Source organism: Mytilus galloprovincialis, chromosome 13 (genome assembly GCF_965363235.1).
Source record: "Mytilus galloprovincialis chromosome 13, xbMytGall1.hap1.1, whole genome shotgun sequence".
In the NCBI taxonomy this organism is placed as follows: Eukaryota; Metazoa; Mollusca; class Bivalvia; order Mytilida; family Mytilidae; genus Mytilus; species Mytilus galloprovincialis.
The window spans coordinates 26,989,371-27,006,016 of NC_134850.1; the positions used below are offsets into that span (position 1 = coordinate 26,989,371).

The following is a 16,646-nucleotide window of genomic DNA, read 5'->3' on the forward strand; positions in this document are numbered from 1 at the left end:
AAATGGAAATAATGCAAGATTAATATTGCGATTAGAGGAATTTTTGTATACAGATCAGATATTATAATCATAATGTGAGTTCTAATATTTGAGATACTCACACAGTCACACTATTAACAATTATATAAACCTTGCAATTATTTTGAATTTACAGTATTAAATAATGATTGTCAAACATTTATTATAGGGATTTAGTGCTACTTGGCTTTTTAAAACATTTAGTCTCTACCATAAGTAATTTCAAAATTAAACCTTCTGTTCTGAAATTCATTTATATGCATTCAAATAGTTCATAATGTATTGATAATATAAAAAAGAAGATGTGGTATGATTGCCAATGAGACAACTATTGACAAAGAAACCAAATGACACAGAAATAAACATCTATAGGACACCATGAGGCCTTCAACAATGAGCAAATCCCATCCCCTATAGTCAGCTATAAGGAGGGATATAAGGAATGGAGCACGACAGAAGCACAATAATTAAGGACTAAGCTGTGATATGCTTGACTCTGTATTTTAATTTTAGTTTGAGCCAGCGTCCAAAGCTCGTGAGAGGGCATCAGCGAGAAATGCCATGGTGGATGGTTTCCTGTCTGTTCTCTCTGCAGTGCAGAGAAAAATGGTGTTTGACAATCAAAGTTTACCAAAGAAAAAAACAGCTAAACTGAGGGAAGGTATGTAGTAAGGAATGAACTTCAAATTGATGTAAGTTTTTGTGTTGGTACAGTCCTCGCTACTTACCAAAATTTCTTCAGCATTGGCTTGTAAAACTACTCTCAGACTTGTAAAATTCTTCTCTACAAGTCAACAGAATCAAACTAAGATTCTTTGGGCTTGTGGACTCGAAAAGTTAATCGGTAAGTCTGTTGATATTTATCACAATTTTCAGCATCCTTTGCTTTATCGTGGTGAACAGTTTCTATTGGTGGAGAAGACTTGAGTAAATAACTGTCCACGTACAATCTGACAGAATAACATACATGTAATATCAAGTGTTCTTTTTTCGACCTAGAAATTACATGACTATCAGACTATTTTCTAAGGTTTCTCCTTTATTATGCATAGTTTGGTAATAATCATTGTAAGTGAGAAAAAAATTTAAAGTGTTATTATCTAATGCTTGTAGAGTTAAACTTTGGTTGGCTTGCTTGCTTTGTAATTAAAATTGACATCTTCAAACAATATACATGTATATAGGCATAGTAAATCTGTAAATATTGCTTTAAAATTTAATATGACGACATCCTAATTACAATTGTACAATATACAAACAAAGCAAGCAATGTAACGAAAGTCTTTCTGTACATGCATAAGGAAATTAGCTCTAAAGACCTTAGGAGACTGAGAAAAGTTGTGAAAACTGGTCAAAACTGAGAAAGAGTTTTTAAAAAAAATGATTATACTGAAGACCACACAAGTAATTATAACTATAACTGCAAACCTGTTAAATGTTGCAATAACAACAGCCCATGAAAATGTCATGTTAACAGTACTTGAAATTATTGCATTGTAACTATGGTGACAGTTAAACTTTTTGATGTCCATGGAAATGGTAAAAATTCTTGCCAATTGACCTTAACAGTAATTTTTGGTGCATGACGATTAAATGTACACTTTTCTTTAGAAGATAAATTGTTTTTGAAGAATCACGTTAATTTTTTTCCAAAAATAACTGTTATGATAATTATTTGAGACCTCTGACGAATCACAATAAGAATATTTTGACAAATCACGGTAAAATTTTAACCAATCTGACACTAACAGTAGCTGAAAATGGCTGTTTGACGTCTGACAGTAAAGGGCATTCCTACCCTCATGTAAGGTGGATGAGCCTGAGGTATTGAGGACTATTCAATTGACTTTTCTTATGTATTTATTTATTTACAGTGAAAAAGCCAAAACCATTGTCTACAACAGTTACAAAGAACAGTCATGCTAAAATTGTGTCAAGGTCAAATCTCTTCCTGGAGATCTTAGAAAGAGTTCAAGAGGTTAAATTTGAAGATGAGGCTGAAACAAAGTAAGTTAAGATTTTTTATGAAGGTTGTTATGGAACTTTTGAAAGTCTTGCCAGCCTCATAAATACGATTGATTTTAATTCTTTTTTTAACAGCACAAAAATGTGTGTTCTTCGTGGTAAAGTTTTTACAGGATTTTAAAAGACAATACAAGATGCAGTTTACTTGAGTGTTGTTGTCAATGTAGAGGTATTAGGTTTTCAAAATGTATGGTTAATACAATTAATTGAATAAAATTTGGGATATATGAAGCAAATTTATATTTTATATTTTTGGTACTCCTATATTTAATAAATGAGAAAGTGTACACATGTATATTGACATCCCTACTATCTTTTCAGTGACCAAGAAGAGTCTAAAGTAGGACCATTTGTGTGTACGCCTGTTACACCAAGGTCAAGGTCTTTCTTTGGGTATGTATGATGAAATTAGGCAAACTCTTTGACTGTTTGATTGATTGGCAATTTATGCCACTTTCAACACTATTGCCTTTTTTATGCCCCACCTACGATAGTAGAGGGTCATTATGTTTTGTGGTCTGTGCGTCCGTTCGTTCGTCCGTCCGTCCGTTCGTTCGTTCTTCCGTCTGTCCCGCTTCAGGTTAAAGTTTTTGGTCGAGGTAGTTTTTGATGAAGTTGAAGTCCAATCGACTTCAAACTTGGTACACATGTTCCCTATTATATGATCTTTCTAATTTTAATGCCAAATTAGAGATTTTACCCCAATTTCACGGTCCACTGAACATAGAAAATGATAGTGCGAGTGGGGCATTCGTGTACTGAGGACACATTCTTGTTTGGCAACAGTTTTCAATGGTGGATGAAGCGAAGAGAACTAATGACCTTCGTTAGGAAAACTGAAAATCCTCTTCAATTAATGATTATTTGAACTGTACATGAATAAAAAAAATGATACCGTCACCAAAAATTTTAATTTTTCGTCGTATATTGCTATCACGTTGGCGTCGTCGTCGTCCGTATACTTTTAGTTTTCGCACTCTAACTTTAGTAAAAGTAAATAAAAATCTATGAAATTTTAACACAAGGTTAATGACCACAAAAGGAAGGTTGGGATTGATTTTGGGAGTTTTGGTCCCAACATTTTAGGAATTAGGGGCCAAAAAGGGCCCAAATAAGCATTTTCTTGGTTTTCGCACTATAACTTTAGTATAAGTAAATTGAAATCTATTTAAATTTTGACACAAGGTTTATGACCACAAAAGAAAGGTTGGGATTGATTTTGGGAGTTTTGGTCCCAACAGTTTAGGAATAAGGGGCCCAAAGGGTCCAAAATTGAACTTTGTTTGATTTCATCAAAAATTGAATAATTGGGGTTCTTTGATATGCCGAATCTAACTGTGTATGTAGATTCTTAATTTTTGGTCCCGTTTTCAAATTGGTCTACATTAAGGTCCAAAGGGTCCAAAATTAAACTTAGTTTGATTGTAACAAAAATTGAATCCTTGGGGTTCATTGATATGCTGAATCTAAAAATGTACTTAGATTTTTGTCGAGCCTGCAACTTTTGTTGCAGAAAGCTCGACATAGGGATAGTGATCCGGCGGCGGCGGCGGTGTTAGCTAACTTCTTAAAAGCTTTATATTTTAGAAGGTGGAAGACCTGGATGCTTCATACTTTGTATATAGATGCCTCATGTTACGAAGTTTCCGTCAGTCACATGTCCAATGTCCTTGACCTCATTTTCATGGTTCAGTGACCTGGCACTTGAAAAAAAAGTTCAAATTTTTTGTAATGTTGAATTCTCTCTTATTATAAGTAATAGGATAACTATATTTCATATGTGCGTACCTTGCAAGGTCCTCATGTCTGTCAGACAGTTGTCACTTGACCTCGACCTCATTTCATGGATCAGTGAACAAGGTTAAGTTTTGGTGGTCAAGTCCATATCTCAGATACTATAAGCAATAGGGCTAGTATATTCGGTGTATGGAAGGACTGTAAGGTGTACATGTCCAACTGGCAGGTGTCATCTGACCTTGACCTCATTTTCATGGTTCAGTGGTTATAGTTAAATTTTTGTGTTTTTGTCTGTTTTTCTCATACTATATGCAATAGGTTTACTATATTTGTTGTATGGAATGATTGTAAGGTGTACACGTCTAGCGGGCAGATGTCATGTGACCTTGACCTCATTTTCATGGTTCAGTGGTCAATGTTAAGTTTTTGCGTTTTGGTCTTTTTATCTAATACTATATGCTATAGGTCAACTATATTTGGTGTATGGAAATATTTGATGATCTTTTTGTCAGTCGCTCAGGTTTTATTTGACCGTGACCTCATTTTCACGGTTCATTGCACTGTGTTAAGTTTTTGTGTTTTGGTCTATCTTTCTTAAACTATAAGTAATAGGTCAACTATATATGTTGTATAGAAGCATTGTTAGCTGTACATGTCTGCCTGGCATGGTTCATCTGACCATGACCTCATTTTTAAGGTTCATTGGTCTTTGTTTAGTTATCTTGGTTAATGTTCAGTTTATGTGACAGTTGTTATGAAGCTTAACTTTATACTTAGGACTATCAGCATAATATCAATGATTAGTATAAAAGGCGAGACATTTCAGCGTGTGCACTCTTGTTGATTATTGGCCCAGTTTTCAAGTTGGTCCAAATCGGGGTCCAAAATTAACTTTGTTTGATTTCATCAAAAATTGAATAATTGGGATTCTTTGATATGCCAAATCTAACTGTGTATGTAGAATGTAGGATCCAAAATTATTATATTAAGTATTGCGCAATAGCAAGAAATCTTCAATGTGCAATAGCAAATATTTTCAATTGCACAGTATTGCGCAATAGCAAGAAATATCTAATTGCACAATATTGTGCAATAGCAAGAAATTTTCAATTGGAGTTATCTTTCTTTGTCCAGAATAGTAGTTGAATCAACTTAAATCATTGTTTTATACAATATACAATGTATATTCACTTTTACTACCAACTGTTAAATTAAAACAATTTTTACCATTCAGTGATAACAAGCACTTTATTTTACATTTTAATATTTTATGATGTATTTAAATGAGTAGTTATTGTTGCAAACTCCATTAGGAATTTGAATTGAGATCAGTTTTGGAAAAAGGGAAAGGGGGATGTGAAAAAAAAATGGGGGAGGGGGGGTTAAATTTTTCTCATTTCAGATTTCATAAATAAAAAGAAAATTTCTTCAAACATTTTTTTGAGAGGATTAATATTCAACAGCATAGTGAATTGCTCAAAGGCAAAAAAAATATTTTAAGTTCATTAGACCACATTCATTCTGTGTCAGAAACCTATGCTGTGTCAACTATTTAATCACAATCCAAATTTAGAGCTGAATCCAGCTTAAATGTTGTGTCCATACTTGCCCCAACTGTTCAGGGTTCAACATCTGCGGTTGTATATAGCTGCACCCTGCGGAGCATCTGGTTACAAACAGCGAGGCCACATAATCTCAGGCCTTGTGGTAATATATAAATTTTTAGTACTATAATCAGACTCTGACTTTAAACTAGATTCTGTGTGTCTAGCACAAATTTTGTACTTTGAGTTCTGATTTAAGGTTTTGGACCAAAAGCCTATGTCACAGAGATTTTTTTAAACTCTGCATACATTAAAATTGTGATTTATTTCTTTAGACACAAACAGCCAGTTGTTTACATGGCACATCAAGAAAGTACACAAACATCATCACCATGGCAACCATCTGTGCAAGCTGCTGTTACTCCTTATAACCTGTCAAAAATGATGTCACCTGTATCTACTAAAAGGTTGGTATGACATTTAGTATTTTGTATTAGACCATTGAAATTGAAAATGGAATTGGGGAATGTTTCAAAGACACAGCAACACAAGGTCCTTTATTTTTGAGTGGTAACAAACTTTGGTTGATTGTGGAATACTTGCATTTTCATTGATACTTGATTTGGCCTTTTGCCAAAGTCTACATATATTCCTATGTTATTTGTTACACATTAAAATTTGTGGTATATAACAAGGCTTCCAAAAAATATTTGAGCCAGCCGGACATTTCATATCTGATCCCGATTTTAATTCCTTAAGACTTAGTCACAAAAGGCAATTATGGTAATCAGATGGCCATTCCAATGATTGACATTACATTAAAAAAAAAACGATTTTAAACTTTACTTTGATATGATATGAATTTGATGTTCGGATGTAACTGTTAAATTGGCAGTGCATCATTCAAAGTGTGCACATCAGCGTGCTCATATCTGCCTTAGACTTTTTATTTGTGCAAAAACTTTAGTTTCGTTTTCACATTGTTCTAACCGGATGTTGACTTGACAATGGTAAAACAAGGACCATAAACGGATACGTAAAATCCGTGTATGTTTACAAAGCACGACTGAGTGAAGAAGCTCTTTCCACGTTATTTCTTCAACAAAATACTTGAAACGAACGTTAGATACAGGTATCAATGATAATTTTAGCATTTTTGAAGAAATGTAGGATGCATAATTAAATTTCCCACCTGTGCACATGCGCACACGTGTTCTAGTTCATACGACGTAGTTCTGACGACTTTTCATTTAAAACCTTTTAAAAAATTTCATCTAATCATGTTGATAAACTAATTTCTAATAATTTTAATCTTTTGGACTAAATCAATTAGAAACAAACCGCTGAAAAGTAAGAAAAAAATTCTGAATAGACCGATCAATTTATACGATGTCCGGTACTTAACATAGTTCACCTGTCACCTGAACAGGTAGATTTCAGCTGTCCAACTACTAATTAGCCTCGATTAAAATTAGAAAGTATTGGATTAGGTGTTGTTTTGATAGTAATTAATCATCATGTCACATTTATGACCGGAAATGTGTTGATGTTATAGGAAAAAGGTTGGGTCAAAAAGATCGTGAATTATGTAAAAATGACCGAAAAAGCCTTGAAAACTAAAAAGTATATGACCGTTTCATGCTTTGCCCAGCCGGACTTTTACCGGACATTATACAAATGACCGGAATATATGACCGTTTTGGAAGCCCTGGTATATAACCATGAAACCTACAAAACAAATCTGTATCCCACAAATGATTATGAATCCACAGTACCTATTTATATCTGTCTTTAATTGAATTTCCTTATCATATGTATATATGCAACAAACACAATTGTAATCCAATTGGCAACAAAAAGGAAAGTATTGAATTTCTCCTAAACTTCTTTTTTAGATATTTTTGTTTTATTTTCAGAAAAAGCAAGATATGTGGGGCTGATGCCTTAAGTATGTTACAGACACCTGTACCACAGAGAAAGTCACTTTCTAGGTCAAGGACATCGTCATCGGTACCAGCTACACCTCAGTCTATACTTAAAGTCCGTCAGTTCATCTCCAACAAAAGTCCACAGATTTCTCCATCAGAGTGTATGGCAAAAGGTATATATGGATATTGTTAAGACTGCTTTTGAAAAGTTTGGATGTTGATGTTCTCCGTGTATCTTTCATTCTCATATGTAGTTACGTTGGGGTTTTTCTATTTTTTTCTATTATATTTTCCTTCCTATGGGTTTCACAGTAGTTACAGTAATACAGTGATATAAAATTAGCTAAAGAGAACTTTCTTACTGAAATAAGTTCAAAAAGCATGTAACTAAATATCATCCATTCTATGACTGACAAAATGTAGCTACAGTTAAAAATTTGGAATGTAATATCAAAAGAACAATATTTTTACAGCTAATTTTCTAATGCATGTAGAGCAAGACTTTGGTTAGCTTGCTTGCTTTGTTTGTATATAGTACAATTTTAATTGGGATAACGTCCAATCAAATTTAAATATAATATATACAGGTTAAAATATGCCTATTTTTATTGTTTGAAGATGTCAGTGTCAATTACCTGGCTTAAATTAATGTTTAAACAAACAGAGCAAGCAATCCTATCAAAGTTTTACTGTACAAGCGTTCAGAAATTAGCTGTAAATTGAGAATTTATGTTGTGCTGTTTTTTTACACAGTTTGTGAAGAAGTACCAGTCATATCAGCACCAGGAACTCCTCGGTCTGTTTCCTTCCGAGAGGCTACAATACCGGCGACACCAAAACAACTGAGATTCGTGGAGCCACAGGCAGAGGTCACAAAGGTCAAAACACCACAATCATGTTTAAAAGGTCACAAGTCAATACTGAGGTCACCACCAAGTCCAAAATCAGTGAAAGATAGAAGCCCAACTCCAGAAAGGTAGGTTTGATTTTACCAGGGGTTGAAGTCATAAAACTTTGCTCAGTGCTCGAAGCACATAAATCATGCTCTTAACAGGAAATCACGCATTTTGATTGGTTGATTTTGGAGTATGAGTACAAAAAACAGACTCGAAAGTTTTATGACTTCTAGGCCAGGTGTTTGTCTGTAAATTCAGGCACTTTTTTGTGCATGTATTATTATTATTTTTTAAGCAATTGACATAAGTATGAGTTTCATAACTGTAAACTTAGGGAATGGTGTATACTAATAGTGCTATCAAAATTTGAAATGCCATTATGGAGTTTTTTTATGTGATTTTCCACAATAGTAAAAACACCACAAAAATTTCTAAATTTTCAGTATTTGTAGCCAATTTTTGTAGATTATGTAGGTTATATGTGAATCACTAAATTTAAAGTTTAATGAGGTATATAAAAAAATTCTCTAGGCTGGTATGCCAACTTAGATCCACCAAAATGTTGTTTTTCCTCAATCCCCAAAAATGGATACCCACAAAAATAAATGAATCCACAATTATTTATTTATTTATTATCTAGTCATCAATTACATAATATGTAGACCAAAGAGTACCGATTAAGTGTTTAACAGCAGTCGAAGATCCATATAGTTCTTTTATAATTGAAAACACTCCATTTGAATTTGTCTAAAGAACAATAGTTTTTAAGTACAAAATATCTATGTCTGAAATGGTTTATTTACATGTAAATAAAAAAATGTAGACAATTCTATTTCAATTAAATTCATTCTGTTGATTTCATTATTATTCTGTGAATATCAATATTTCATTGGTTTAGGTTAATAACAAATTTAAATGTTCAATAACAAATTTTGTATTGCCTTGTATGCAAGAATAGAAAAACCACAAAACCAAATATCCCAGAAAAATGCTATATTTCGTCTCTACAAAAATTTGTATCCTCAAATTTTGAATGTAGTGATTGATCAATCTAAGCATGACGTATTATGGACATGTATTATATTTAATGTTGTGGTTTATTTATTTTCAGCATATCAAGGTCCCCTAAACATAAATCAACTTTGGATATACTACAAAGACCACCACTCCATGAAACGGAGCGTCCTAATACCAGCCATGAACAGCCATCACTTGAGGAAGACACTGAAACTGATGATAGTGTGATGATAGTGGACAACGATATAACATTTAATTATTCTAAGAAGTCTGAAGCAGAGGGTAATTCTAATGGCTGTTCTATTGATCTGGATGTTGAGGAAATTTAAAAATCCTTTGTGTGTTAATCTTTTTAAATGGATGGGGGAGGTCGGATAGTGTCTTTCAAAACCCCAAAACAACCCAAATTTAATTTACTTTAATGATTTATTTTGCATACATCAAATGGACAGACAATCATAAATGATCGAGAACTTATGTCCAAAAGCCCTTAAAGGGATTTTCTTTGAAAATGTTGTGTAGAAACTGCTAGCATCAATTTAAAGATTTTGCTTTAACCTGACCAGTCAAGTTATCTCCCCTTTGGCTGTTCATAGAACTCTGTTAAATCCTTTTTGTTTGTTGGGTTCCAATTTTCATGGATTTTGTTGTAATGATGAACCACAAATTTACATATTCAATAACGTATAAATTTCTCAGATAGAGTTATATGAAAAATTTGGCAAAATTTACAAAAACACGACTTTTCTTCAAACCATGAAAATTGTTACCTATGTAGGTACTAAAAAAATTCACAATATTTGAAATTTATTCTAAAACAAAAGCAGCTACATGTACTAAAGGGACAAAAATAGTATGCTATCATCAAAAGATTAAACCTTTTCATAGTATATTTCTTTTTTACAGGGGAAGCTAAAGACAGCAGTACCGAGGAGGTTGATGAAAGACCAAACTTCCTTGAACAGCCTCCAGCCCCTCCTGCTCAAGTCACTTCTCTGAAAAAGTCAGTTCTGCTGACTAGTCCTGTTAAACTTAGGCATAGTCCACTTAAAACTACAGCAGCACCGAGATCTCCCACAGTCAAGTTGACAAAATCACCAGCAAGAGGAATGATGCCGCCAAAGTTTGAATTCCCAGATGAGGAATTCCCTGAGAGAGAACGTAGCCCTCGGGTGAAATTCGCAGAGATGGACGGCGGAAACAGTCAACCGATAGAAACAGATATTCAATCCAGTGAACCAATAGAAATTGATGACACAGATGAGGAAGATGTTAACACAAATAATGAAAAGGCAGTTTCGTTCGGTGGGGTTGAAGAACACAGAGATTCGATACATGAGATTGATGATAGCTTGTCTTCAGATGAAGATCTTGATGATAAAATAAATGAGATTGAGAACAGAATAACTGATCTGGCTCAGGAAGAAGATCTAGAGGAATATGTGATTGAGGACAGAGAACTCAAACCACAGAGATTGTTTCAAAAGAAAAATCGATCCGTTTCCATAAAATTTGTAACCCCAGATAGTAGTTCTGGTTTAAAGGAAAGTATTCAAATATCTGATGAAAGTGTTTCTGATGATGTTACTAGCTCAGAAAAAGAAGAAACTCACATCTCGTATGACGAAAATGTACCACTAGTTTTATCTTCTTTTGAGAAAGAGGAGGACTCGTCAGTGTCCGGAGGTGAAGCTAAAGTTACAACTTCTGGAGAAGATGAAAATTTACATCTTGAGTTGAGTGATGAGGATGACGTTATGGATGTAGATGATGGTCAGATTCGTTCAAGCATGAAGGTGTCTGGTCATTCTGAATCTGAAGCAGCCCTAATCAATGTCTACTCAAGTTTTGTTGATTCTTTGTCAAAGGATGCTCTCGAGTCAGAAGATAATAAGGATGAAGATGGGAACCAGTTACAAGCAACTGGTACTGATGAAAGGGAAAAAGATACTTTGCCTGATGGTGACCAGCTAAATGATGAAGATGCTACTGATATTAACAATGCAGAGGAAGAGATAGACAGTGATTCACTAGGACAGGACAACAAGGAACCAGTAAGTGTAGGAGATTCTGAATTGCCTCCCTTGATAGAAATAGAGGAAAGTTGTTTTGATGAAAAACGTCTTTCTACTTTGTTAGAAAATGAAGATAATGAAGAAAATTCTGATGATGGAGTTTTAGATGGGAAAAAATCTACTTATAAAAGTTCTCTTCCTAACAAACCTCGAACAAGGAGTGATTCATTGTCCGAAGAGCCAGAATTACGTAGATCATCAAGGCGTTTGTCCTCCATGTCAACAGTTGAAGAAGCTGTATTGCCTGTTTCTAAATCACCTGGTCGTAAAAAGAAAGTAGAAGTGCATTCATTGGTCGAATCTAGTGAATCGGAATTACGCAGGTCTTCAAGACGTTTGTCCTCAATGTCAACAGTTGAAGAAGCAGAAACTATATTGCCCGTTTCTAAATCACCTGGTCGTAAAAAGAAAGAAGTCATCAAAGAACCGCCTAAATCTCCAGGAAGAAGAATGAGTGTCCTTAACACTGAATCTGAGCTCATAGAAAGTGACACTGTAATTAAATCTCCTGCTAGAAAAGGTAGAAAAAGTGCTCAGGATGAGGAGGCTCCTTCAAAATCTCCTAGTCGTAGACAGAGTCTTAGAATAGCTGATAGTGTTCAATTGGAAACAGCAAAATCACCAAGCCGTAGAAAAGGCACAAAAAAAGGTGAAGAAGAAAATTTAGAACAAGGTGTCTCTGATGAAAAGGACTTAGAAATAGTACAATCACCTAGCCGTAGAAGTACAAAAACTGTCAACTATAAAGGAATGACATCCCCAAGCAATAGAAGGAACAAGAGTAAATCACCAGAACACTCGAAAATTGAAAAATCGGTATCGAAATCTCCGGGGAGAAAAAATTCTAAATCTCCAGGAAGAAGAAAAAGTATTTTAAAAGATGTTGACAAAATTGAAGAAAATGAGTCAACAGTTCCAAAATCTCCCGGGAGAAGAAAAAGTATTTTAAAGGCTGACAGTGAATCTAACATGGAAACAAGTGAGTCATCCGTTTCAAAATCTCCTGGGAGAAGAAAAAGTATTCTAAAAGGTGTTGATGAAGCTGAAGAAAGTAAGTCACCCGTTCCAAAATCTCCTGGGAGAAGAAAAAGTATTTTAAAAGGTGTTGATGAAGCTGAAGAAAGTGAGTCGACCGTTCCAAAATCTCCTGGTAGAAGAAAAAGTATTTTGAAAGGTGTTGAAGAGAGTGAGTCATCTGTGCAAAAATCCCCTGGGAGAAGAAAAAGTATTTTAAAAGATGGAGATGAGTCCAACAACATTCTTAAATCTCCTGGAAGAGGAAGAAAGAAAGGCACAAAGATTGTAGATGAAGATAACGCTGACAGTGAAACTTTGGTGTCTGAAAATGATACAAATACGGAAGACAATGACAAAATTAATGTAAAGAAATCACCTGGTAGAAGGAAAAAGAAGACAGATTCATTTACAGAGGTTAAATCTCCTTCAAGGAGATCAGTAGCATCTAGACAATTGTCAGCTGTTTCTGATGAAAGTTTGTCGTCAAGGAGGTCATTAAGGTCACAGTCGCCAATGTTGGAAGATGAGGATGAAATTCCTACTAAAGTTATAGATCAGGTAATGTTCCTTTACAGTTTAAAGAAAAAACACAGCCAGCTACCGTAGGCAGATCCAGGGGGAGGGGGGGGCTTCCCCCCCCCCTTTTCGTGAGAAAAATTTGGTTGATTATATAGGGAATCACTGAAGCATGACTGAAGTGCCCCCCCCCCCCCCCCTTAGGTGAGTCAGTGGGCCCCCCTTAGGAAAAGTCTCGGATCCGCCACTGGCTACTGTAAATTCAAAAAAATTATCGCGATTTTTGAAGAAAGGACAAAAATGCAAAATCAATTATTGTGATTTCAGGAAAGACTGCATACAGATAAATTGATCAGATAACCCAAAATAAGTTCTTATTATTTCGATACTCACTCAGTCACATTATTCAAATTAAAAAAAAATACACAATAATTGTTAAATTAACAGTATACAATAATTTGAAATCAACCTTATGCATTGTCAATGCCACACAACTGCAGAAAATTATGCATAAAAAAAACATTTTTTAACTTTAAATCAAAAACATGAATATACAGATAGTTCTTTTTAAAAATTCATGTAAAACCCTGTATATTTGATAGACATGTGACAGAGTTGTCAAGCCACAACTGGAGATTTGGAAATTTTCAGCTGGAGTTTGGGCCTCATAACTGGAGATTTTTTATTTTCCTTTTTATCAACTTACACAAGATTTTTTGTGTGTGTCTAAACTGCATTATATATCTTCTTTTTTTGTTAAAAAACCAACGATTCCATACCTTTGAACACCTGCATAGCCATTTTTTACTCAGTAAAATAGAAGATAAGGGGGGTTCAAATATTTATTCATCATAAATAGTTCCAAGATAAAGTGATCAACCATCATACATGGCAAAAAGTACCTCTTCTTTAGCTACATTGTCAACTTTAGTACCACTTCTGAACATTTTTGTAACAGAAGGTGTCGAATTGATAGAGTTGTGGGTCTTCTGGTGGGTAGCTGTCTCCATATTTTTAGTCAAGTAATTAGGGCCACCATAGTCAACTTTGTATGAAGTGTAGTAAGCATGGTCTTGACCCTTGGCACTTGACTTGCACCATTTTTAAATTTGGCTAAGATACTTTGTCTTCTTTAATTTGATGCTGGGGTATTTGGTGATAACATACAGTTTGCATTTTGTCAAATTATAAGACAAACGCACTTTAATATGTAAAGGCAGGTATTCCATTGGCTTTGATAGAAAACAAGCCATACATATCATATTTGAGTTGATTTTATTGTCTTTAAGGTTCAGTATAAACTGTAAGTCTGTTCCATGTTTTCAACAGCATCAAAATCGATGTTTATACAACTGTTCCATTGTCAGTATTTCACTTTTAGTCATTCAGACATGTTTATTTAACTAGCTAGTTGATTACTAGGTAAATGCCAATCATCTTTTATTGTTGTATATACAGTCTAATCATTAACACCTTCATTGATTACTCGAGGCTATTTTCCTATTTACCTTTTTGACACAAATTTCATTACAGGAAACTTGCATTTTTCTCGGACTTTTCCCATATCAATTTTGAGTTTCTCAGACTTTTTCCCTGTCCGTATCTATTTTGTAAACTGAAATGTCTACTGAAATTTTTTTGAGATTGACATTTTCAAAAAGCGGAAGATTTAAATTTTTAACGGGAGGGATGGAAGAGGGTCTAAAAAGCGGGAGATTTTAACTCCCGCCGGAAGAATCACATGTATGTTGATATGGGGTTTGTGTGCATTTCTGTGCTGTATCCCTTTATAAAAACAACATGGTGTTGAAGAAAAATTCAAAAAGTTTCGCCAAAATAACAGATGAAAAAATTGATGATTAAAGACTGAAAATAAATGCAAAAAACACATTAAGGCTAACAATGGAAATAAGATGTGGTATGAGTGCCAATGAGACAAGTTGTTATTTAAGGCAAATGTGTATGTATTTATAATTTAGACCAATGGAAGTAGGTTCTAAACATTGAAGACTGGATCCCATTTATATGCCATTAGTCTAAATAAAACATCAGAAAGTCGGTAAAATAAGTTTGTTACACACTGACAGTTTACTGGTGACGTAATATGATATCTTTGCTCTCACCCCATACAGAATTTACTGACCCATGTATATTCTATTAGGTCACTAGCCCACTGTGTAACTAATATTATTCGATGGATACCAGATTTCGTAGGTATAGGTAAACCACAAATTTAAAGGCCTAAGGGAGCTACCATTTGATTTTTATGGGGGGCTAGGATAAAATTTGAAAAAAGGGCAGGACAGGATTTTGAGTAAAAAAATAGGCAGGATGAGTAACTTGCCAAAAAAAAAAGGCAGGATGACAATTGTTGTAAAAAAGTCAGGATAAGCTAAGAAAAAAAAAAGGCAGGACCGAATAGACTGAAAAATAAAAAGGCAGGACAGAGATTACAACTAAAAAAAAAGGCAGGACACAATTTTTCATCCTAGCCCCCCCATAAAAATCAAATGGTATCTCCCTAATGATGTACAATATGTAACCTTGTCAACAGGCTTTGGCACATACACAAAATATAATAACCATGAAAATACAATTGTTCCTCACTTCATGAAAATTGGTACCCATGTGAATAAATGAATCTATAGTGATTAACTTTTAAGCCCAACCTGTCTTTTTTTCAATTAACAGTCAATGTTAATGTATTGTAACTATTGTTACTTTCAAGCAGGAAGAACAAATGCAGTCTGATGGAGAAATACTGACCCCACCAGATTCAGAAATGGATTCACCAAGTAAAAATAAGGTAAGAAAAGTCCAATATTGTAAAAAGATAATCGAACTACTCAATAGCTTAGAAAAACATTGATTTGTTATTATTCAATTTTAAACCAACAGGTGGTTGCAATATATGCAAGTTCCAATATAAGATACAATTATGTACACAGTAGGTAAAAAAGCCTACCACATGAAGAATGAGAGTCTCGATAGGTGAGTGGTCTATGTAGTTCAACTACTGTATCACTAGCTTGTCTACACTGAGGTTGTCAGTTGAAATCTTGCATGCGGCAGGTGGGCTTAACTTTAATCTAAATTGACTAGGATTGTCAGTTACTTGCAGACAGTTGGTGGACTTCCCTGGCTTCCTCCACCAATAAAAATTGACTAGGATTGTCAGTTACTTGCAGGCAGTTGGTGGACTTCCCTGGCTTCCTCCACCAATAAAAATTGACTAGGATTGTCAGTTACTTTCAGACAGTTGGTGGACTTCCCTGGCTCCCTCCACCAATAAAAATTGACTAGGATTGTCAGTTACTTGCAGACAGTTGGTTGGTGGTCTTCCCTGGCTTACTCCACCAATAAAAATTGACTAGGATTGTCAGGTACTTGCAGACAGTTGGTGGACTTCCCTGGCTTCCTCCACCAATAAAAATTGACTAGGATTGTCAGTTACTTGCAGACAGTTGGTTGGTGGTCTTCCCTGGCTTACTCCACCAATAAAAATTGACTAGGATTGTCAGTTACTTGCAGACAGTTGATGGTCTTCCCTGGCTTCCTTCACCAATAAAAATTGACTAGGATTGTCAGTTACTTGCAGACAGTTGGTTGGTGGACTTTCCTGGCTTCTTTCACCAATAAAAATTGACTAGGATTGTCAGTTACTTGCAGACCGTTGGTTGGTGGTCTTCCCTGGCTTCCTTTACCAATAAAAATTGACTAGGATTGTCAGTTACTTGCAGACAGTTGGTGGTCTTCCCTGGCTTCCTTCACCAATAAAAATTGACTAGGATTGTCAGTTACTTGCAGACAGTTGGTTGGTGGTCTTCCCTGGCTTCCTTCACCAATAAAAATTGACTGCCATGAAAGCTGATA

General features: G+C 34.7%; 1 protein-coding gene across 3 annotated transcripts in view; it reads left to right on the forward strand.

Moving 5' to 3' along the window:
* The window catches only part of LOC143056113 (uncharacterized), a 72,343-nt gene that overhangs the window by 45,366 nt on the left and 10,331 nt on the right, over positions 1 to 16,646 (forward strand). For 2 of the 3 annotated variants that reach the window (XM_076229195.1, XM_076229196.1), the window contains exons 27-35: positions 532 to 679; positions 1,893 to 2,025; positions 2,365 to 2,436; positions 5,660 to 5,791; positions 7,241 to 7,425; positions 8,006 to 8,228; positions 9,260 to 9,447; positions 10,072 to 12,815; positions 15,502 to 15,579. In XM_076229195.1, the coding sequence (XP_076085310.1) occupies positions 532 to 679; positions 1,893 to 2,025; positions 2,365 to 2,436; positions 5,660 to 5,791; positions 7,241 to 7,425; positions 8,006 to 8,228; positions 9,260 to 9,447; positions 10,072 to 12,815; positions 15,502 to 15,579 (3,903 nt within the window). The remainder of the gene's footprint in view (positions 1 to 531; positions 680 to 1,892; positions 2,026 to 2,364; positions 2,437 to 5,659; positions 5,792 to 7,240; positions 7,426 to 8,005; positions 8,229 to 9,259; positions 9,448 to 10,071; positions 12,816 to 15,501; positions 15,580 to 16,646) is intronic. The other variant, XM_076229197.1, reaches the window with a different exon arrangement.